Below are 24,451 nucleotides of genomic sequence, written 5' to 3'. Positions count from 1 at the left end.
TATACCCTGAGAAAACCATAGGTCAAAAAGAGTCATGTACCAAAATGTTCATTGCAGCTCTATTTACAATAGCCAGGACATGGAAGCAATCTAAATGTCCATCGACAGATGAATGGATAAAGAAGATGTGGCACATATATACAATGGAATATTACTCAGCCATAAAAAGAAATGAAATGGAGGTATTTGTAATGAGGTGGATGGAGTTAGAGTCTGTCATACAGAGTGAAGTAAGTCAGAAAGAGAAAAACAAATACAGTATGCTAACACATATATACGGAATCTAAGGGGAAAAAAAAAAAAAAAAGGCCATGAAGAACCTAGTGGCAAGACGGGAATAAAGACACAGACCTACTAGAGAATGGACTTGAGGATATGGGGAGGGGGTGGGGTGAGATGTGACAGGGTAAGAGAGTGTCATGGACATATATACACTACCAAATGTAAAATAGATAACTAGTGGGAAGCAGCCGCATAGCACAGGGAGATCAGCTCGGTGCTTTGTGACCATCTAGAGGGATGGGATGGGGAGGGTGGGAGGGAGGGAGATGCAAGAGGGAAGAGAAATGGGAACATATTGTATATGTATAACTGATTCACTTTGTTATAAAGCAGAAGCTAACACACCATTGTAAGGCAATTATACTTCAATAAAGATGTTAAAAAAAAAAAAAAAAAAAAAAAAAAAGAAAATGCATAATCTTCCATCAGGATAATGCAAGACCACATGTTTCTCTGACGACCAGGCAAAAACTGTTACAGCTTGGCTGGGAAGTTCTGAATTATCTGCTGTATTCACCAGACACTGCACCTTCAGATTTCCAATTATTTCGGTCTTTACAAAATTTTCTTAATGGAAAAAATTTAAATTCCCTGGAAGACTGTAAAAGGCACCTGGAACAGTTCTTTGCTCAAAAAGATAAGTTTTAGGAACATGGAACTATGAAGTTGCCTGAAAAATGTCAGAAGGTAATGGAACAAAAGGGTGAATAGGCTGTTCAATAAAGTTCTTGGTGAAAATGAAAATGTGTCTTTTATCTTTACTTAAAAACCGAAGACACTTTTTGGCCAACCCAATATATGGGATTCATCTTCAGATGTGGGCTTCCTCACTCTTTTCTCCAGTGGAGGCAGCTGCTTGGTATCAGGAAATGAACCCACAGACCTCTCACCAGTTTGATCCCATCACTGCATCTGGACCTCCCAAGTTTTTTGGGTTTTTTTTTTTGTATTCTTCATGACTGATCCAGCAAGTCATGCTTAGGTAACTACTGTAGAGAAATTCTTGAGCATGTACACCAGAAAATATGCCTAAGAAAGTTCATAACTACTGCTGAATTGTCCCCCCTCACAATTAATATGTTGAAGTTCTAACCCCCAGTATCGAAGAATGTGACCTTATTTTGAAATAAGGTTGTAGCATATGTTATTAGTTAAGATGAGGTCATACTGGACTAGGGTGGACCCCTAAACCAGTATGACTGCTATCCTTATAAAAAGAATGCCATGTGAAGAGACAGACACGTGCACAGAGAGAACACTGCAAAGACTGAAGTTATGTTGCCATAAGCTAAGCAATACCAGAAGCTTGGAGAGAGGCCTGGAACAGATCCTTCTCAGCATGAGCGTGGCCCTGCCAGCACTTTGATTTTGAACTTCTGTCCTTTAGCACTGTGAGATGACAAATTCCTTTTGATCTAAGCCACGCAGTTGTGCTACCTTGTTATGGCCACCCTAGCAAACCAATACAGGCTGATATTCAATATGCACTGGTACAGCTGACTGGTTGTCAAAATATTGAAGTAATTTTCTTCCAGTTGGTACACAGACATGGCCTCACTGTTGTTTTAGACACCCCTGGCCTCCCTGTCTACCCTAACCCATTTCTTGGGACCCGTGGGCTTTCCCCATGATGCAAAACCTAAAGTCCCTCACGGATTCAACGAACTACATCATTAGAGCTGCAACAACCCACTCAGGCCAGATTACTCTCCTCCTGCAAGAAAGGCTAAAGAACATACCTGTTCTCAGCTTATCACTTCCTCATTGCACCGTAAGCCATGGTCAAATCCTCTTCACATTATAAGGATATTACCAGTAAGCTCTCTGAAGAAAAGGTAAATGATTACACATTAACCACCATGGAGGTGTAATAAATATTCCAAAATCTACGCAATTCTCTGTGGTTCCTGGTTTCTATCTAAAAGGAGATCCTCTTGTTGAGGATGGGTTAAACTCACCTAAAGAGCTAATAACGTATTCCTAACTTCTATACGTTCAATGCTTTCTAATCTCAAGTGGCATTTTCTATCTCTGTTTTCTTCAGGCCCCCACAGGAACTATTCTCACATAGAATCCCTTCACCAAGGGACACGGGACATACAATGCTACCCCTGCTTCCAGACATCTATGGAAAGCAACAGATGGAGTTGCTACCTCTGTTAAGCTGAAGCAAGGAGATTGTGATGCCACCTGACATGTAAATGAAATGCTATAGGTTACACCTTCATACCTTCATTGCAGGTAGCGCTCTCAGGAACTGATGTGATCCTGTGACCTCACCACACTAGATCTATCAACAGCTCACTGTGCTCTAAGGGGAAAATACTTTGTAGACATGATGTTGTATGAAGTCACTACTGCTTAGTTGAAACGGTCACCCGTGCAGGCCTGAGATAATACCTGTCTTGGAAGGATACAGATGTAAACTACAGTTTTAATAGAGGCCCTGACTTTCTAGAAAGAGTATGTTTCAGAACCTGTATTCGTGCATCTCAGTTGCCATGGATACAGGCAGCTGTGTGGATATGAAGCTAGCTCTTAAGGTAAGCAGCTAAAGAAGACCTGTGCTTAAAGCGGAGCTCAGCCTGCCTAATGAGTAATAATAGACCCTAAATCCAATACTTCAACTGTTTGAGGGAACTGCCAATGTAGTTTATTTGCTTCCGATAACATTCCTTAAGTTGTATTTGTTGCATGAATAAATTAATGAATTAAAAGTTCATTTAATGGGTATTAATTGAGAGTTTTTATGTGACAGGCATTACACCAAGAGGCAGAGATGTAAAAATGAATAAAATATGGTTTCTGCCCTCAAAGGTCTCACTCTTTATTGAAGAAGGAAGGTATACATTATGGTAAGTTTTTAAATTGACAAGCTTAATATACTACAAGAAAAACCATTCCTGGGTGGATAGGGCAGTGCCAGCGGAGGCTCCATAGATGGGGGACAATTTTAAAGCTGAGTCCTAATGGATAAGTCGGCTTGGCTCCAATATATTTGAAGATCAAGGGCTTTCCCAGCAGAAGGAAGATTATGTGGAAAATATAGAGTCATGAAAGAGCAAGAATGTTAGGGGACTGCAAGGGCTATTTCTCAAAGACAAACAGTTCACCATTCCTCAAGGACTAACCAGTAGTGGCTCCAATATCTGGCGATCATAATCATCCAGAACATGGCCACAAATCTGCAAAGAGCTCCTCTGCACTGGGGCAAACTATGACAAAGCCCAAGCTCTTAATTTCTTGGTGGAATAGGGACACCACCTTCACATCTGGGAGAGTAAATGCTTCATGTGACATCAAGTTTACTCATTTAACAAACACAGTTTTCAGTAGTCTTTTGAGAACGTACCCAAGGAGAAATATTAGCTGAGAATAAGAAAAATAATCAGAAAAATGCAGAAATGTAGTAATCACTGTACTAACCCCCTGTCCTCCCCCAATAAAAGCATATCCAGCTACCAGAGTACTCACACATAGCAGGAAAGTATAATAATTAATATGATGACCCCTCTAGTCAAGGGAACTAGTTAAGATTCCAAGTCTGCTGCTTGTTAACTTGTAATGACACTGCAAAATTTCTCACCAAAATCACTTAAACATTAAAAAGTCTTGCTTCCTCAAGGTGTTAGTTTCTACTCATTTTTTTAATAATTTATTTTATTTAGGCCACTATATCCAAAATGTTACTGTTTAAACATGTAATCAATATTAAAATTTGTGGTCTTTTGTATTTTATTGTTTTATCTTTTTTTTTTTTAATTGAAGTATAGTTGATTTACAATGTGGTGCCAATCTCTGTCCTACAGTAACATGACTCAGTTATACTTATATACATTCTTTTTTTTAATATTCTTTTCCATTATGGTTTATCCCAGGTGATTGGATATAATTCCCTGTGCTATACAGTAGGACCTTGTTATTTATCTATTCTAAATGTAATAGTCTGCATCTACCAAACCCAAATTCCCAGTCTGTCCCTCTCCCTCCCCCTCTCCCCCTTGGCAACCACAAGTCTGGTCTCTATGTCTGTGAGTCTGTTTCTGTTTTGTAGATAGGTTCATTTGTGCTATATTTTAGATTCCACATATCAGTGATATCATATGGTATTTGTCTTTCTCTTTCTGACTTACTTCACTTAGTATGATAATCTCTAGTTGCATCCATGTTGCAAATGGCATTATTTTGTTCTTTTTTATGGCTGTCTACTCATTTTTTAATTTATATGGCATTATCTATTATATTTCTGAAAGGCCTGTCTGGAAAACTGAGATATCGGTATACTTTAACTTATCTGATGATTAGTGAAGCAGATGTTGGCTTCTTATCCTATGATTCTTTTGTGTGATGAACAAGGTCATTAAGTTAATTTATAAGATAGTTTGACTAGTTGAAATACATATTTTATTTAGATATAAAGGAAAATAAATATTCCAACAGGCTTCATATTGAAACTCAAGTGAAAGCATTAAGTAGGATTACAAAACAGATGAAACTATACGTGAAATATTGGAAGAAGGCTGTTCTTGTAGGATCAGGGGCTGGGAGTTAGGCTAATAGAAGGTTTTCACTGTCCTTACACATTTCTGCAAAGATGCAGAAAAGCACAAACATATGCAATACTAATCACACATAACAAATCCATCACAGCTAGTATCTGGCTTATCCTCAAAGAAAAACAGAACTGCATCTCAACTCTACTACCTGCTAAATTTTAACAAATTTGAGAGCTTGTCTTATTCTGAATCACTGTTTAATCTCTAGAAATTGATTTATCTATCTAGCTTTCAGAACCCAGCTTACCTTTGAAATTCAAATGAAGCAAGTCTGTATAAATGTATGAGTCTTTTCTTTCTCATAGGAGTCTAGAGAGCAAAGATAACACCTGTGAGTCCTGTTGCTGTTTTTGCTCTCCCAATTTTATAGGCTTTTGTGAGATTAGAAATCACATATGATAAGTGTTGGCACGTATACGTAGTCAGTAAATAGTGACTTGTTATTCTAAGCATTTAAAGCTCCAGAGAAGAATTCCCATCTTAAATTGTCTTTCTAAAGGAGATCATTAAAGAGCATTTCTGATTTAAAAATAGATACATAACTCTTCTTCAGTTAAAAACCTGACTCATTGCTCAAGTTACAAATAATGCCCTCAAAGATTTCTGTTTTCTGTAATGACAAGACTTTCTGCTCAGAAGCAGATCTGCCATGAAGTTTAATCTTCCAGGGCTCTCACTTGCACAGATCCCTTCGAGCCGCTGGAAGAGGCAAGCAATGTATTCAATCGGTTATGTGATTTTATAAAATTTGCCAAATAAATGTGTTTTAGCAGCAGACAGTTAAGGCCCCTGACTTTCCACTTTACTCTCTCTCTGTCACACTTTCCCTCCTGTCAGGTACAGAGTACCTGCAGGCATTTTTGGTATCTGACCAAAGAATAGTTGAATTTGAAATACACTTAGTTGGGTTTTAAAGAAAAGTACTGATGTGGTTTGCTATCACTCCCATGCATAAATAAGTCATTAATAGCTCTCATGTATAGAAGTGTCTTCTACAGATACCACTATCACCATGCCAACTGACCCTATATCTTAACATGAAGGTATACAGCAGAGGTTGTATACTGGTAGAAATGTGTTCAGTAGTACTGGTATTAAATTAGGTGGATAATGAAGGAAGGATGAGGTTCGGAAGGCATAGAGCTGAAAGCTAGTCTGCAGAAAATTCTTCCAAATCCTAAATCTTATACATGAAAGATATATGATAGAGATTTTCCTGTATTTGACAACAATCTCCAAAATTTAGATACCATTACTAAATTATTATTGAGCAATAGATTTTAAGATTCAATTCACCATGATATAAAACAATTGTTCTGTAATAAATACATAACCTAAGGTTGCAACCAAGGTTGTCAGTTGGTCCTGCTTATCCACGGGTTCCACGTTCACAGATTCAACCAACTGCTGATCAAAAATATTCAGGAAAAAAAATCCAGAAAGTTCCAATAAAACAAAACTTGAATTTGCCATGTACTGGCAACTATTTATATAGCATTTACATTTAGTTATGTTTTATAATTAATCCAGAGATGGTGTATAGTATATGGGAAGATGTGGGTAGGTTATATGCAAATACCACGTCATTTATATAAAAGACTTGAGCATCCATGATTTTGGTATCTGCAGGGTGTCTTAAAACCAATCCCCCCTAGATACCAAGGGATCACTATAGTTTGCTTCAGGGAATTATACTATTCTGGAAACTTCATTTGTACAGGTATGTTTCTGCAGTATGGAAAGAAGCATATTTTGATATATTCGAAACTGTTGTCAAGGAGAAATAATTCTAAAACAAGAGAACTATAAAAATTTAATATGTTTACCATGAGTAAAGAGAGAACTTCACAACTAAATCTGCCTCAGGGAAGCAGAAGAACTGGGTATCGAATCAGGAAGAGGAGACCTACTGGGGGATGTGAGGTACCATGGAGATGTGAGCAACAGAATAAAGCAGGTGTTCTAACCACAGTTATGCTGATAGCTAGTCATATGATCTTTAGAAAGTGAACTATATTTTCTCTGGACCTCCATACCCTCATCCACAAAATAAATCAGCTGTTAAGATTTGTGACGTGGTACAGGATTGAATTCTTGGTGTAGTGTTTCCCAAAGTGTTCTTCTCAACTCCAGTCCATGAGAGAATTTCTGAGAAATAACATCCCATGGTCAAATAATTTTAGAAAATGTTGCATAGGTTTTTTTCCCATTGGTATATTCAGTGTGCATTAGCATAATGCTGGCTCTAAAATGTGCTACAGTGAAGTAATATTTTTATTTTTGTTTAGGATAGTCCTTGCAAAATGTATTTGACTGTGAAGAACTTTTAGCATAATATCTATGGCATGTAATTTGGGGCTGCTCCTCTAAAGCAGCATTCGAGAGTTCCTTCAGAGAGACTGACAACACAATATTTGCAGTTAGATAGCATCGTCAGAACCCTGCTTTGAGCCGTCCTCTTGTGATGGTGCTGAATTTGTTATGAGGAAGTCACCAGTAGACACAGCAAAATCCTTTGACATAAAACATAAAATGGAGGGAGGGCTGCTGGGTGGTGGGGGAGGATAGTTCAGAGCATGTTGATCTTAAATTAAATTCTTACCAATGGAGAGAAAAACTATTTTTAATGGCAGGAAATCATGTGAGGTTGGAGAGTCATCGACTGTAAATATAAGCTCATTTCCATGGTAGAACCTCATCTGAGGAAAGGGGATATAAAGCAAGAAAGGAAAGTCACAACTTGTAACTGTGAACTATGTTCTATGAGAGATGCAAAACACAGCACACATTTATGGTCTTTATTCTAAAAGGATTTAGATTCTAGTTTGGGAAAATAATGCAAATATATGTAATAAAAAGAAACACAAGGATTTAAAGTGGATTTAAAAGATAAGCAGAAACTGGCGCTTTGCAAATGGGATAAATCCCTGGGTGTGGTTAGGGAAGACTACTTAAAGAAAATGGATGGTGTAGGTCTTCTGAGAATGGGTAAAATGAGGATGGAAAGTAGATGCTTGGATGGATGAATAGAAGAGTAAAAATCATTAATGATAATAAAAACAGCTTAGATAAGGAAATGATCATGTATCAGGATCTGGGGTAGGAATACCACTACTGATACCATATAATGAGGAATTTGAAGCAAGAGCTGTCAGGCCACAGACAAAAAGTCAAAAAGGCAAGGAAAGAAAGAACAATGCCTGTCCCTAAAAGCCCAAATGCTTATGGAAAATGGAACAAGTTAATACAATCGAGTAAACAACTACAGTCTAAGCCCTTGGGTGTTAGGTAGGCATTGAAGGTACACACTTTAAAAAGACACAGTCCTTGAACCACAGGAGCTCAGGACATATTGATTTGGAGAAGAGAAAAGAAGAGGAGGAAAATATATATGTGTGTGTGTATTTATACATGTGTATATATGTATATATATGCGTGTGTATATATACGTGTGTGTATGTGTGTGTGTTTGTGTGTATATACAAGTAACTCTAATAAAATAAGGGAGTGATTCAATCTTTAATATAAGTCAAACCCAAAATCTATAGAGTGCAAAGGAGACAGTTAAATTTGACTGTGATATTCCATAAAGGTTATATATAGGAGGTGACATTTAAGCCAAGTCTTTAAGAATGAATTACACTACTTGAGGACATGGGGAGGGGGAAGGGTAAGCTGGGACAAAGTGAGAGAGTGGTAGTGTATATATGGACATATATACACTACCAAATGTAAAATAGATAGCTAGTGGGAAGCAGTCGCATAGCACAGGGAGATCAGCTCGGTGCTTTGTGACCACCTAGAGGGGTGGGATAGGGAGGGTGGGAGGCAGGGAGACGCAAGAGGGAAAAGATATGGGGATATATGTATATGTATAGCTGATTCACTTCGTTATAAAGCAGAAACTAACACACCATTGTAAAGCAATTATACTCCAATAAAAACGTTAAAAAAAAAAAAAAAGAATGAATTACACTAGACGAGACAGAGAATGAAGAGAGACTTTAAGGAAGTCCAAACCAATAAGCAAAGGAATGGATATGTGAGGATGAATGGGATGAGCAAAGAATGTTGGATAGCAAATGTGACTATGAGGTGCAAGTGATAGTGGATGAGACTGAAAATACACTTTGGGCAAAACTGTGAAGGATCTTGAATGTCATATTAACAAAAGATTTATACAGAAGAATATTATGATTAAGTCTGTTTAAAAACAAAATTTTCAAACCATTCCCTTAGGAGATAAGAGACCACTCACAAGGCAATTTAGAGTCAACAAGGACAGAAGAAAACAAGGGAGCACTAGCTTCTAAATTTCATATCCCCAATGCAATCTGAGCAGCTCTGATTCGTATCTCATTTCATATAAGGCTTCCACTTAGGGTTTTGTTTGAACAAAGAGATCCACAATTTTTTAAAATGTTTGCTATCCAAAGATTTGGAAAGATAACTGGCTGTCTAGTACTAGATACACTAGAAAGGCAAGGATATTTTAGGAAGCTATTACAACAATTTAGCTACAATATGATGAACCCTTAATTAGAGAAATCAACACTAGTAGAAAATGGGAAAATTCAAAAAATATTTCTGAGTTATAATAAGCAGGAACTGTCTGCATACTGAATATGGGTAATGAGGTGCAAGGTGGACATACAATGATGACTCCACGGTTTAAGCTCAAGCGCCTAGAAATGTGGTGGTATTATTCACTGAGATAAGGACCATAGGTTGAAGGGAAGATAAGCAATGGGACCTATTCAACTTTATATACAACGATTTTAGAGCCATAGCTTGTAACTGGATAAAGATGTACAGTTCGGTGTTTCAGGAGACAAATATGGGTTAGAGATGTATGTGTGGGTGTTCAACTGCAAAAGAGTGACTATAAGGCCCAAATATGACCCCTGTGAAGGAAACATTATTAACAATAAGAGGAATATTAACAGCTAACATTAGCTAGGCATGTAATTTATGCCAGTAACTATGCTAAGAGTTTTACAAGGATTATTTTATTTAATTGCATATGAATCCTATGAGTAAAAAAGATCACTACTGCAGAGCAGAATAATGTAGCGATTAACATCTGGAAATGAACTACCTATATTCAAATCCTGGCTCAGCTGTTAACTATCTTTGTCATTTGGGGCAAATTATTTAACTTCTCTGTGTTGCAGTGTTCTTATCTGTAAAATGGGGACAATAATCCCTAGAGCTATGATGCAAAGTGACTTAATGCATATGAAGGGTTTATAAGAGCTCTGGACACATAGCAAGTGTTCAGTAAACATGAGCCATTATCTTTCACCTCATTTTACAGATAATGGAAGTTAAGTCATAGAGAGGTTAAATAACTCTCAATAGTAAAGGACACACTGCTAAATAAATGGTCAGCATAGTCTAATCTTAAGTCCACTCAACTTTTACACTAGCCTTACTGATGTAGATAAGAGAAAATGGTCAAGATTGTAACCTTGGGAAATGCCTACATTTTATCAGAGTAGAAGCCAGAGCACTAGTTAAGTGCACTTAGAAGGCATCATCAGATTACCAAAAGAAGCCGGGGGTGGGGAAGCGGGGAGTTTGCTAAACCATTGGAGGAAAGGGGTGGTCAAAAGTTGCAAAAGCTTCAGAGAGTTTAAAAAAGAAACACAGTAAGAAAAGACTGCTGGATTCAGCAACCAGAAAATCCTAGGAACATCAAGAGAGGATTGAGCATGTTAGGAAAGGCGAACACCAAGCAGAACATTTAAGAAATGAATGCAAGGGAGAGAAATAAGAGCAGTCAGTGTAAAGTATAAATGGAGAAAGAATGCCTATTCAACCATACAACTCCAGGGAAAGAACGTTTAAGGCAGGTTTCCACAGAATGGGGAAGTCTTAGCTCTTTTTCTGTGTAGAGACTGGTACCATTAATGGGAGAGAGGGAGATGATATTAGGAAGGGGCAGTCAATGCATCATGACCAACGAGGATATAAGAGCACATGGTGAAGAGAACACAGTGGTACATTTCAGCCTTGGAAATGAGAGACTCAGGTTATTTTGAATCAAGAGAGGATAGAAGACATGTTTAATACTTACAGTGTGAGAGAGATAGATGGAATTTATCCGTTAGCAGTTTCAGACTTTTTGTGTGGAAAAAAAAAGGTTTCTTTGTAAACAATGAGAAAGGGTTGTATAGGGACCTTGAAGAAGAATGAAAATTTCTCCACAGGGATAGAAGAAAGATTACTGAGCAACTGTGAAGGCCCTGCTGAGCTTAGAGCAAAACAACTGCTTAAGCAGCTTGTACAAGGAAATGAAAAAGTAATGAAGCTCTCATCCACAGAATAAGTTAAAGGGAGACAAAGTGATATAAACAACTCACACAAATGGAAATGGTGCTTTTAGTTAATAGATATTTCACAGAAAAAGAGATAGAGAATGCTAACACGTTTTTGCATAAGGCATAATATGTGAATGTATGTAATGGGATGTACAACACTTGTCATGAAACTGCTTGTAGAGGGGCAGGCATTGCAGTATCATTCTAAGAAATTTTATTCACGTGACATATATGTGGGAAGACTCTAATTCTGACTCTGCCACTAACAACTTTCTAACGGCCTAGCCTGGTCAAAATATGTTTCCTCTCTTTGGGTTCTCACTTACAAAATAGGGCTGAATTAGGAACTCCCTGAAGGTCAGTCCAGTTTTAAGATTGCATGAGTCTATACTACAAATAATAGTATACACTGCCTTCCATCTCCCATGCCTATAGAGATCTGCTTTTTGTACAGGATCTAGCTCTTAAGCTGACATTAAAGGAATGTATTACTTAGAGCTCTCAGGATACAGGCATGCCTCACTGACCCAAGGGCAGGTGTGCAGCTAAGGCTCAAAAAGGAGCTGCTTCATTCCTATCTCTTTCTGTAACTTTCTGTGCTACTTAATCTGCATGGAGGAAGATGAATGCACCACAGCTACAGAGGTTTAAAGGAGCATTCCACATGACCAACTAGGATCCAGCCCTTATTCCAGTTGGCTTAGATGGATTTGGGTAGTCTCTTCTAGTTCAGTATATTCTGGATAAAGGGACAATTTCACTAACCAGTAACAACTTCTGAAGGCCCACATTATAGATGATGAAGAATAGTTCTAAGCTATGCTAAACACCACTATAAGCATTTAGATCAAATAGTGGCAATGTACGCATGATCAAAGGCTGAAAAGGTCCTTGGGTATTTTTGTCTCAAACTCCTTTCGATATCTTTGAAAATACAGCAGTTTTTGCCATATTATGAGAAGAAATAAAATGTACAATTGGAGGGCTCAGACAAATTATTTTTAATACTCTGAACACATGGGCAAAAAATAAGATTAGTTAAGATGTCTTCTGTAGTGGGACCTTCTCACCTGCTGTGACTAACTTTTAGTATAAGAATCTAGAGTTTAAGGCTCAGATCAGGTTCATTTGCTCTAAGTGTCTGTTAACCTACCTATACCTAAGTCTAGCAAGCTAGCAACTTAGCTATCATGATAATTGGAGGAAATCCCTTAACCTAGAAAAGTATATAACAAATAAAGTAGTGAAAATAAAACTGTGTATATACATCCTCTGGAATGAGAATATATACAGTTTACTATGCAATGCAAGAAAAGTGCACATTTAGTGGGTTTAGTCTCAAATTCTTCATCACTAGAAACCTAATAATCATGCTGAACGTAAAGATTTAAATGCAGGGGCATAGGCCTTTTAGGGGCTCATATAAAAATACCTGGGCAACCCCAGGGGTGTTTTATAAAAATTTATTCAATATTCTAATTTTATACTTTGAAAGTTGAAATGAATGCCTAATCTTTTGTATACAGTCTATGAAAAATAAAGCTAAGCAAAATTACTTAGGCTGTTGAAGTTTAACTATGCAAGGCGATATTTTTCTCCAAATATGTCATCCATAAAACTGCCTGACTGCTTGTCAGTGTTAAGTATAGAGATGGCTGAGTGATGCTGCACTTTCCCATCCCCTTGCCTGAGTGCTATGCCTCTTCTTGTCAGCTGTAGTCTCTGTATGTGATCAGACTCTGCTCTTCTCGGATGCAGAAAAAAACCTTGATTCTCCTTTTTGTTAGGAAAACCAATCCCTGTCAGGGTCCAGAGGAAAGTAAATCTTGATTTGGACAGTGATATGGCAAGTACTGGGAATATGACTGCCCAGGGCATTGCTGTTTAATCATGCCTGTCTAAGACCATGTGGGCCCTATATTAACCAGGGAGGAATAGCACTTTCACAAACAAGAGAAAACTGAACTTCAGGAAACTAGATTTGTATGTTTCTTCCTCAGATGCTCCTCTTGGTCACCAGTATCCAAGGGCAGCAATGAATATAACAGCATTCCCTAGTTCCACTCTGCTCAGTTGGCTTGGGGTAATTCACATACTCCAACACAGGAGGAAGGGCACCCACTTAAGTAGAAGCATCTTTATTCAATAAGAGTGACTATTTGGGGTACGGGGTAGGTAGGATAAAAAGTTGAGTTTCCTCTCCTGTTCACCTATTTTCTCAGATTCTGGTAATTCCAAGGTGTGGGCACTAATCATTAAAGTCTGAATTTAGCTTTTACGCAAATCTTGGTTAGTGAACATTTTCTTGCAGTAAGAAATGTCTCCTCTATTAAGCATTGCAGATATATATGAGTCTCAGCCATCATCACCACCCACCATGGGCCTGACTACCTGACCTCTTTGAACTGACTAGGCTGGTTGTGAGTTCAAGCTTTATTATAGCATGATGTGAGTGTACTTTTCTCTAGCTCTCCAAACACCACTTCTGCTTGTGAGCAAAGGAAGTTACCAGATTTGTTACCTTGATGAGCTATTATGAAAATTATGAAATATGCAACATCTTTTGGTATAATACCAAGATGATAAAACCCTCAACGTTACAGATTCCTACTAATTGCATCTTATGTGTATCTGATCATCACTGCTTCATAATCAATAAGTATTCAGTGACTATTTGTTAGGTAAATGAATTAATGTATTGCAACCATGTCAAGATGGGTATGGAAATGACAAAACACTAGAAAAGAACTTGGAAAAGTGAAACAGTTATTATGTTACAAAAGTGGGGTTATGGGTTGTTTTTTTCTGATTAAAAACATCTTTTGCTATCATAGCAATAATGCTTTAATAATAGCCACAAATTACGTTGGCATGTAATTCAGTTTATCAAGAATTATTCAACCAAAGATGTGCTTAACCTTATGGAACATATTAGAATACCTCAGCTGAGGTCTCTGTCCTTGAAAACCACATTTTATCCTGGAAGATAGGACATAAGCATGAGACAGGAACATTTCAAACAGGTCATGACTTAGTGGAATTCCCAAATGAGCAATAAACAGAAGCACTGGAAGCAAAAAGAGCTCTAGCTCAAGCTCCAGGAAAATCTATAGCGCCCTAAACACTCAAGAGTGAAGCATTCGCTTTGCCTGCTGCCGCAATTAAGCTGGAACTGAAATCAATGCAGCAGCTACTAGAGCAATCTGCAGCTTGGGGCTACAGTTACTTACAGCCATTGATTTTCTGTGGCTTTGGGGTTTGGTTCACCTCCCTCTTATCACCTCAGACCTTCTGTGGCTTTAAGGTGTCAGGCACAGAGTCATCGCTTCTTTGAAATTTATCCAAGGATCATTATTGTCCTCTAAATCTGCAAGAGCTTTGGGGAGAGAAAAATCACATAAAGGCTTTCTGACAACTGCCACCTGCTAAGGTGTCTGACAACTGCTAAAGTGTCACTGTGTCCCTGGCACATAACTCAACCTTATTTAGAGCAACTGAAGTAGCTTTTACTCCTAATCCTGAAATTCAAAACTCTCCACATGTAGGGTGGCCCCAAATGAACTTCCAGCTTCATCTTTATCACAATATCCTCTCCTTCACGTCCCTTCCATAAATTCATCCCTATCAGTCTACCTGATATTCTGCAAAGTTACTCTCAACTCTTCAGGCCCTGGAGTTCTGCTCAAGTCTTTCCTTCTCCCAACACATCCTTTAAGACCTTGCTCAAGGGCTACCGACCCTATATCACCCACCCAAACTAATTCCCCTTATCCCTCCTCTAACTTAAGATACCTTAATTACAGAATAGTAAATGTTTTCTTATGTATGTCCCACTTACTTATCAGTTTCCAGAAAGTCACTCGCATTTTATCTAGCATTATGCCTTGTATTCTGTACTGCACACAGAGACAGAAATAAATCAGGCTAATGAAGCATTATACAAAAGATGTTTGTCTGAGCACCAGAATTACGGCACCGGTAGCTAGGTATGTTTCATAAGGTCAAAATATTTATTTCTAACCATACCTGGAAGAAAGTCATTAACGTGATTTTGAAAAGATGATAAAAGGATTGAGAATGACAGAAGCTACATTCCAAAGCCGCTGGAATGAGACCTGTAAAGAGTGTCTTACATGGTTATTAACAATGGATGCTAAAGGACAAAAATGTGGTCTGAACTCAATCTCCAATGCACCAAGAGGAAATTTGGTCTGGACCAGCACACCTGCTTTTCTGCTTCAGAGTGTTTGTATTACTGACCACATCAGTAGTAATACCTTGTGTTTGCATATTGACTCTGTGACAGGCTAGAGAATGCTGCAGGGCTGCAAATGACTCTCTGTGTTGTTTCTCTTTCATTATCTGAGAATTAAAAAAAAAACAAAACAAAACTCATTAAAAGATACAGCTTGGTCTTTGCAGACCAACAGGGAGATAAAGTGATAGAATACAACATGTGAGAGCAAGGCTTCCTCCCTCAGGGATGCAGTTAACAGCAGCAGTGAGCAAAGGTAACTGCGTGGCAGCTTAGAGAGGGAACTGAAAGAGGAAAGGATCCCCAAGTATATGGAGCACAGCATGAGGAGCTTTCAGAAATGACTGGGAGACAGTTTAAGGAGTTTAATGTTTGACAAATTTATTTTGACCTTATGATGTAATTTGGGTTACATGACAATGAGAAAAAAGCTCAGAGTAGGTAAATGATTTGCCAAATATCATACTTCTATTCCTTTAATAAAACAAGTATTTTAAAAAGTACTTTCTGTGGGCCAGGCACTGTACTTGATAAATCCTGGTGACTGTAGATTTTGAACCCAGTAACTCTCTCACAAATCCAGGATCCTATACACTGTGTCAAGATGGCTTTAAAATCCAAATAATGAAAAGTATTGAACTTGATTCCTGAGGTTTCTTTCCACCCTGGTGTTCAAAGGCTATAATGCATTTTTCCCTGGGTGAGGTTCAGCTGATACCTGCAAGGAGACTAGTGAAGTCTGGGAGTAGGTCCAGGTATTTGAAAAAATGTGGAAGACTTTTTTTGCTCTGAGCAAGAAAGGAAACAGTCTGTGTGCAGTTTCGTTCAGGTTAAAACTTTTTAAAGTTTCTGATCTGTTTCCGTATTGTGTTTATCATTCCAAATTCAAAATAAGTCATGTCTCTTACAGTCTAGGAACTCCAGTCTAATGGGGGAAGCACAAGCAATAATTTCAATAGAACAAATAAGTGTTATGATAGTGTTAAGTACAGGATCAGGAAAAGTAAACTTACCACAATCTATGTAATTAGGACACATTTTAGGGAAAACTAGATCTCAGTTTACAGTGATATTAACTAGAAGTTGGTCAGGCAAGAAGACAGACAAGGGCAATCCAAGCAGCCTTTGCTGAACAAGAAAAGGTGTGGAAGAAAGAGACAACATAGTGCTTTTAGGAAAATATAAACACTTCTCTGATTCTAAAGAGTATAAAGGAAAAAGATTGACTGGCAAGGAAATTGGAGAGATAGGTATGATTTTCTTCTAATCATAAAGAGAAAAGAAAGAGTCATTTATAAAAGTATGTGACATCACTGTTTGTAGAAGACCTAATACTATATGTAGAAAACCCTGAAGACATCACCAAAAAACTACTAGAGCTCAACAACAAATTCACTAAAGTTGCAGAATACAAAATTAATGCACAGAAATCTGTTGCATTTCTATACACTAACAACAAACTATCAGAAAGAAATTAAGAAAACAATCCCATTTAGTATGGCATCAAAAAGAGTAAAATACCTAGAAATAAATCTAAGGAGGCTAAAGACCTGTACTTGGAAAATTATAAGACCCTAATGAAAGAAATTGAAGATCACTCAAACATATGGAAAGAGATATCATGTTTATGGATTGGAAGAATTAATATTGTTAAAATGATCATACTACCCAAGACAACCTACAGATACAATGCAATCCCTATCAATATACTATGGCATTTTTTACAGAACTAGAACAAATAATTATAAAATTTGTATGGAAACACAAAAGACCCTGAATAGCCAAAGCAAACTTGAGAAAGAATAGAGCTAGAGGTATAATGCTCTTTGACTTCAGACTATACTACAAAGCTACAGTAATCAAATCAGTATGATACTGGCACAAAAACAGACACATATATCAATGAAACAGAATAGAGATCTCAGAAATAAAGCCACACACTCATTGTCAATTAATGTACAACAAAGGAGGCAAGAATATACAATGGGGAAAAGATTGTCTCTTCTATAATGGTGCTGGGAAAACTGGAAAGCTACATGTAAAAGAAGGAAATTAAAATATTTTCTCACACTATGTACAAAAATTAACTCAAAATGGATTAAAGACCTAAATGTAAGAACGGAAACCATAAAAAATCCTAGAAGAAAACATAGGCACTCTTTGACATAAACTGTAGCAATATTTTTTTTTTTGGATGTGTTTCCTAAGGCAAAGGAAACAAAAGCATAAATAAACAAATGGGACATATTTAAACTTAAAAACTTTTGCACTACGAAAGGATACCATCCACAAAACAAAAAGACAACCTACTGAATGGGAGGGAATATTAATATTTGCAATGATATTTCCAATAAGGGATTAATATCCAAAATATATAAACAGCTCATACAATTCAATATCAAAAAAACAACCTGATTATAAAAATGGACAGAAGACCTGAATATACATTTTTCCAAAGAATATATACAGATGGCCAATAGGCACATGAAAAGATGCTCAATGTCGTTAATCATCAGAGAAATGCAAATCAAAACCATTCAACACCTGTTAGAATAGCTATCATCAAGAAGACCACAAATAACACATACTGGGGAGGATGTGGAGAAAAGGGAACTCTTGTACACTATTGGTGGAAATATAAATTGGTGCAGCCACTATAGAAAACAGTATGGAGGCTCCTCAAAAAATTAAAAATAGAACTACCATATAATCCAACAATTCCACTTATATCTGAAGAAAACAAAAGCACTAATTCGAATAAATACATGCACACTAATGTTCATAGCAGCATTGTTTACAATATCCAAGATATGAAAGCAACTTAAGTATCCATCAACAGACGAATGGATAAAGACAATGTGAGATACACACACACACACATGCACAAACACACACACACATAATGCAATACTACCCAGTCATAAAAAAAGAATGAAATTTTGCCATTTGCAACAACGTGGATGAACCTAGAGGGTATTATGCTTAGTGAAATAAGTCAGAGAAAGAAAATACTATATGTTATCATTTATATGTGGAATCTAAAAATAAAACAAATAAATAAATATAACAAAACAGAAACAGACTCACAGATATAGAGAACAAACCAGTGGTTATCAGTCAGGAGAGGGAAGTGGGGAGGGGGAAGATAGGGGTAGGGGATAAAGAGGTACAAACTACTAGGTGTAAGATAAGTAAGCTACAAGGATTTATTGTACAGCATGGGGAATATAGCCAATAATTTATAACTTTAAATGGAGTTTAATCTATAAAAATTTTGAATCATTATGTTGTACACCTGAAACTAATATTGCAAATTAACTATACATCAATAAAAAATAAATAAAAATTCTTTGGAGGTGCTACCTGTTAATTTAGGGCACAAAAAAAAGCATGTGATAAATTCACAGGGCCCTCTTACTGTTTCAAAATTCAGCCATGGTGATTGTATTCTGGTGTTTAGAAGACCTATAACCCTATGGACACTCAGTAAATGTTTTTACATATAAATGAATGAACACTCAATGATTTCACTGATTCCAGTACATAATAGGAAGAGAAAACTTGTCAGTGCAGACACTTTGGCTATCTACTAATGTTCTTCTGTTGCAGTTAGAAGGCTGAGTAGAAGGCAGATGCCAGCTTGGCTCTTTGGAAGGTCCATTTTCTAGATTGCCATTTTCAGTCCAAATAACACTGGACACGATCAAAGGATCTGGGGAGAAACTCTGTGCTTTCCTCAGTAATGCATTCCCACCACCATACCAGGGAGACCTCAAATTACTAACCTCGGTAACCCGCATACTGAGTGAAAATAAAGAAACCAGCAACCAACAAGCAAAGGAATAAATAAAACAGTGACATCACTAGAACATTACTAATTTCTTCGGAGCAAAGATAGGTCTAACCTTAGGCAAAGATATCAAAAAGGCACAGAAAAAGATAGGCAAGAACTGCAGGTATCATGGTGTCTTCGAGTCTATGGCTAAACTCTGAGATAACGCCACACATTTGTCTCCAGGGAGGTCTGGATAGTTCCAAGCCAGGACTACACTGAGTAAGAGGGATATCCTAAAGCTGAGCCACTCGAGATTCACTTTGTGATGGGACAGTTTGATACATTTTTACCATTAAAATGAATTCTCCATTTCCCAATTGTTTCCCCCATTTTAACAAGCAGTTCTGTTCTTCATAGACTAGGAACCTGTAGGGAAATGAATGTTCCTACCATTCTGCAGTCTCCGCAGGATGTTTCCAGATTTCATGGACCCCAAAGCTTGCATGGTGTAAAGTACGCTTTGAGGTGAGGACAGATGGGAAAACAGGCAGCCACATGTTGTTTTGGACTGAAAGAGAAAAGAATAACGGGAAAAGGACTTAGAAAAGTGGGAAAAGGTCAATCCAGCCATTCATTTGAATGCCAAATCAAGGAGTTTGGACATTTCTAGCAAGCTCATGAGGTAATTGTTATATAATAGTGATTTATGGTTATCTTTATAAACTTATTCTAATGTAGTTTAGCTGAAACATGACCCCTCTTTCAGGTGATGAAGCAATAAACTACTGGCTTACACTATGAAACCTTGATGCCAACTTAGTTTTTCTTAACGGTACAGAATACTTCTGAAGTCACGATTTGGAAGCCATTTTATTTCCTATAATTTTTTGCCTTTTCATTTATAAAACAAATCTGGATATACAATGGGAAGTGATTACCAAGTAGTAATATTTCAGTGTGAGCCTAACATCCTTTATTCAAATGCAAAACAAAGACATTTCACCTTTAAAATAACCATGCTGGTTTCTAAAGTAATTGAACAGACGAGGATATGTACAAGGATATGCCACCATGTACTCAGCGATTTTCTCTGTCTCTATCTTTCTCTGTCTCTGTCTGTCTCTCGCTCTCTCCCTCTCCCTCTCTCTCTCTATATATATATAGAGAGAGAGAGAGAGGGAGAGGGAGAGAGAGACAGAGAGAGAGTTAGGAGTTAGAAACCACATCTCTAAATTTAACAGAGAAAAATGTAATATAATTAACCCAGTATAAAAAATTTTGACTAGATAACTGGTCCTACTAGAATACTCCAGCACTTTGAAGCTTCTTTTTCTTCCATAAATTATTTTACACATTTGGTTCCACAATTAGCAGCATCAAAATTCTGATTCCTATTTCAGAAAGTTGTACTGGTATTCACGTACTGTCTTATGCTCACTTTGCACATTTAAAGTCAGGTAGAATGAGGCCTTACTAAATTTATCATATTATCATTTAATTTACTTTGGAATCCTTCATGACTCAATGCAATTTAATTGAGTCTCTACCATGCATAAGGCCAGCAAGTCACTTCTGAGAAAGGGTAAGATCAAACTGGGAAGAAAATCCTATGTCCAGGTAAAATCCCAAGAAGCATTCTTCTTATTGTGTTAGCTCTTCTGAAAGAATTACTCACCTAGAAAACTAGCATTTCTAGCTCCCAACATAGAGCAGTTTATGATTTACCCACCAGGGAAGAGGGCTTGGTGTCATTATCCCAGCAACAACCATTGTGAGTCCTCAGGTTTGTGGCTCACTTCCAGCCTACACGCCCACACACACCCAAGCCTGTTTTCTGCCTCAGTGCATGCTACCCACAACAGTCTACTTCTTTTTCAAGCACCAAAGTTTCCTTTAAAAACTCCACCATGTCTCTGTTATAAAGATCAATTTAAACTAAGGATCTATTTTTTGAGTCACTTAAGAGTGCTAAATGCCTGGTTAGATACATTACTGCAGTATCTAGGTTTTTAGCAAAAAGGTTATTTCATTCATTCCCACAGGCAAAGAGACTGCAAACTGGAAGGAAGAGCAAAGTGCTGGGTACTCAGAGCTGGTTCTCTCACTTAGGCCTGTGACCTAGAGCAAGCTATTTAACCTTCCTCTGTCTTGGAATTCTTATCTTTAAAATGCATATTGTAAAAATTCTTGTCACACAAGGCCTGTTGCATACAGAATTTTGCTCCCATGATCTCTGTGCACTGATGTCACTCCCACGATTATGTTGCGTTACATGACAAATGGGATTTCGTAGCTGTAATTAAGATTACTAATTAGTTGACCTTAAAAATAGGAAGGTTATCCTGGGTCATTCAGGTGGGCCCAGCGCAATCATATGAGCCCTCAAAAGCAGAAGAGGAAGGCATAGAGATCTGACTCAGGAGAAGGATTCACCAGCCTTTGCTGGCTTGTACAGGGGGCAGGTGGAAAGCACGACAACGAAATAAATGCTTCCCACAACCAGTGAGTGCGGAAGAGGATCCCGAGCCACGGGTGAAACCTGCAGCCTCAGGTAATACCTTGGTTTTCTCACGGTAAGACCCTGAACAGCAAGTCCAACCACACTGCGTTGGGCTTCTGACCTACAGAACTATGAGGGAAATAGTGAGTGTTGTTTTAAGCTACTAAGCCTGTAATAATTTGTTTAATTAGTTATGAAGCACTATACAACTAATGCATGGCCAATGTGAGAATTAAATGGTAAATAAAAAAAGTCATTGTGAACAATAAATATCCTTTGTGTATTAGTCAGATTGTTCCAGAGAAACAGAACCAACAGGATAAATAGATATAAATATAAAAAGATTTATCATAAAGTATTGCCTCATGCAATTAGGGAGACTGAGAAGTCCCATAATATACTATCTGCAAGCTGGAGACCCAGAAAACCTACAGTGCAGTCTGAAGGCCTGAGATCTAGGCAGCAGACGGTATAGATTCCAGTTTAAGCCTGAATGCCTGAGAATCAGGAGTGCTGCGGACAGAAGATCAATGTTCCAGCTCAAATAAATAGGTAGAGGGTAAATTCAACCTTCCTCTGTCTTTTTGTTCTACTTAAGCCCTCAGCAAATTGGATGATATCCACCCACATTGGAGTGGGCCATACTTTACTCATTCTACCAATTCAAATGCTAATCTCTTCCAGAAACATCCTCACAGACATACTCATTGATAATATTTAACCAGATAGCTGAGCATTCTGTGGTCCAGTTAAGTTGATACATAAAACAACCATCACACTTTGTGTTTGCTATTACCATTTTTTCCTTTAATAGTAATTCCCTGTGTCTCTGTGATTTCCAGAGTTTTTGTTTGTCTGGTGTGTTCTTGTTTTAGGCTGGTTTTTTATTTGTTTTTGAATTTTTTGGATTTTTATTATTTCCAGCTTTGTTAAGGAATGATTGACAAATAAAACTGTAATATATTTAAGCACACAACATGATGATTTGATATACATGTATATTGTGAAATGACTATCACAATCAAGTTAATTAACCCATCCGTCACCTCACATCCTTACCATTTTTTGTGGTTGTTATTGTTATTGTTGTTGTTTTGGTGAAGACATTTAAGATCTCCTCTCTTAGCAAACTTCAAGTATACAATACAGTATTAATAACCATAGTTACCATGCTGTATATTAGACCCTCAGAATTTATTCACCTTATAACTGAAAGTTTGTACTTTTTGACCTATAATATCAGGAACAATACAAGGGTGACCACTCGTGCCACTTCTGTCCAGCATAGCCCTAGAAGTCTTAGAGCAATTAGGCACCCATTCAGTCAACTAGAACATAAATAAAAATCCTTGGTCTAATTCTGTGCCAGAAACAAAGACTGGTTTTTCATCAGGTATCACTTCATGTATACCTCTCTCCCTAGAAAAACACTTCAGAAAAGATAGCTTTTACTAAAGAGCAAAAACTAAGATCTGTTGTTACTCCCTACCACGCATACTTTTTTAAGAAACCATTTTCTATTTCTTACATCATCACATCTCAAACTTTCTCCAAAAATAAAAAGAATTTTTATTAAAATATTTCATATTTCCCTCTATAATTTTTCAGTAATTAGTTAGGTATCACAATGAAAGATACAAATTGTGTCTATGGTAATATGGTACATACAATATTTTAAAACTGACTATTTCCCCCTGATTATCATTAAATCTGTTCTAGGTTATAAAGCAATTTGGGGTTGTAAATATGGCCAGAATGTGTTTTTGTCTGTATTCTGGTTCCACTAATTATGCAGAACATATAGTAGTTGGGAACTCATACCCTGAAAATAGACAACTTCAGTTTTGTGTTTCAGCTCTGTCACTTTATTAGCCATGACTTTGTGCAAGCTATTTAACACTCTAAGCCTCAGATTTTTCATCTGTAAAATTCACTCGTTCATTACACATACTTCTTGAGTAGCCATCATTTTTATTATCATTATTATTACTCTGTTCAAACTTACGTGACATACATACCTATGTCACTGTACTTGACTAAAACAATTACAGAGTATTCAACTAGTTGGTATAAAACATAAATAGCAAAGTCATAACTTAGTTGGCAAGACTAAGGTCAAGTGTGAGAGCAGTGTGCCTCCTTTCAATGTTACCATAGATGTCCGCACTTATGAGCTTGGTAGTATTTTTCACAATGTTCAGTGATTATGTATTTGTGCCCCCTCCTCCCTGACTTGAAGACAGGGGCTATATTATCCACCTCTCTATTTCCAGCTGCTAATACAATACCATGCACAATATGGTAGAGTTTAATAAATGTTTTAAATGAGTAAATGAATGAATGAATAATGAAACATATGTAGTGAGAAATAGGAAAACAATTAGAAAAAAAAAAAACAAAAACCTCAACCTGGGGGTTATGCTTTACCCTCTAACCTGTCACAGAATATCTGTAAATCAGAATACATTTGGGAGGGACTTGAAAGAAGAGACATCTATGTTGGAATTTTATGTTGTAAAGTTTAGTACAGTAGTGATTAAAGGACAGAAATGACAATCTCAAGAGTTACAGAGATGCAGTCTCAGAACTCGGGGGAAATGGATTAGAAACCCTACATCTTTAGACTGAACTTTAAGCAATTGTAGACAAAGATGGAGCACTACTAGCCTTTTTTTTTTTTTAACATATTGGCACTATCACCAAGAAATGACCATCTTGGTGGGCCAGAGTGAAAGACAAAGGCAGGAAAAGATGACTATG

General features: G+C 37.3%; 1 protein-coding gene across 1 annotated transcript in view; it reads right to left on the bottom strand.

Annotated features, from left to right (window-relative positions):
• Nucleotides 1-24,451, bottom strand: part of LOC309643622 (uncharacterized protein) — a 462,372-nt gene that overhangs the window by 293,146 nt on the left and 144,775 nt on the right. The window contains exon 3 of the mRNA XM_082426456.1: nucleotides 19,642-19,759. Coding sequence (XP_082282582.1) covers nucleotides 19,642-19,696 — 55 coding nt within the window. The 5' untranslated portion in view covers nucleotides 19,697-19,759. The remainder of the gene's footprint in view (nucleotides 1-19,641; nucleotides 19,760-24,451) is intronic.

The sequence above is a fragment of the Balaenoptera physalus genome (assembly GCF_965194825.1).
Source record: "Balaenoptera physalus genome assembly, chromosome: 15".
Classification (NCBI taxonomy): Eukaryota; Metazoa; Chordata; class Mammalia; order Artiodactyla; family Balaenopteridae; genus Balaenoptera; species Balaenoptera physalus.
This window is presented reverse-complemented; position numbering and strand designations above follow the sequence as displayed.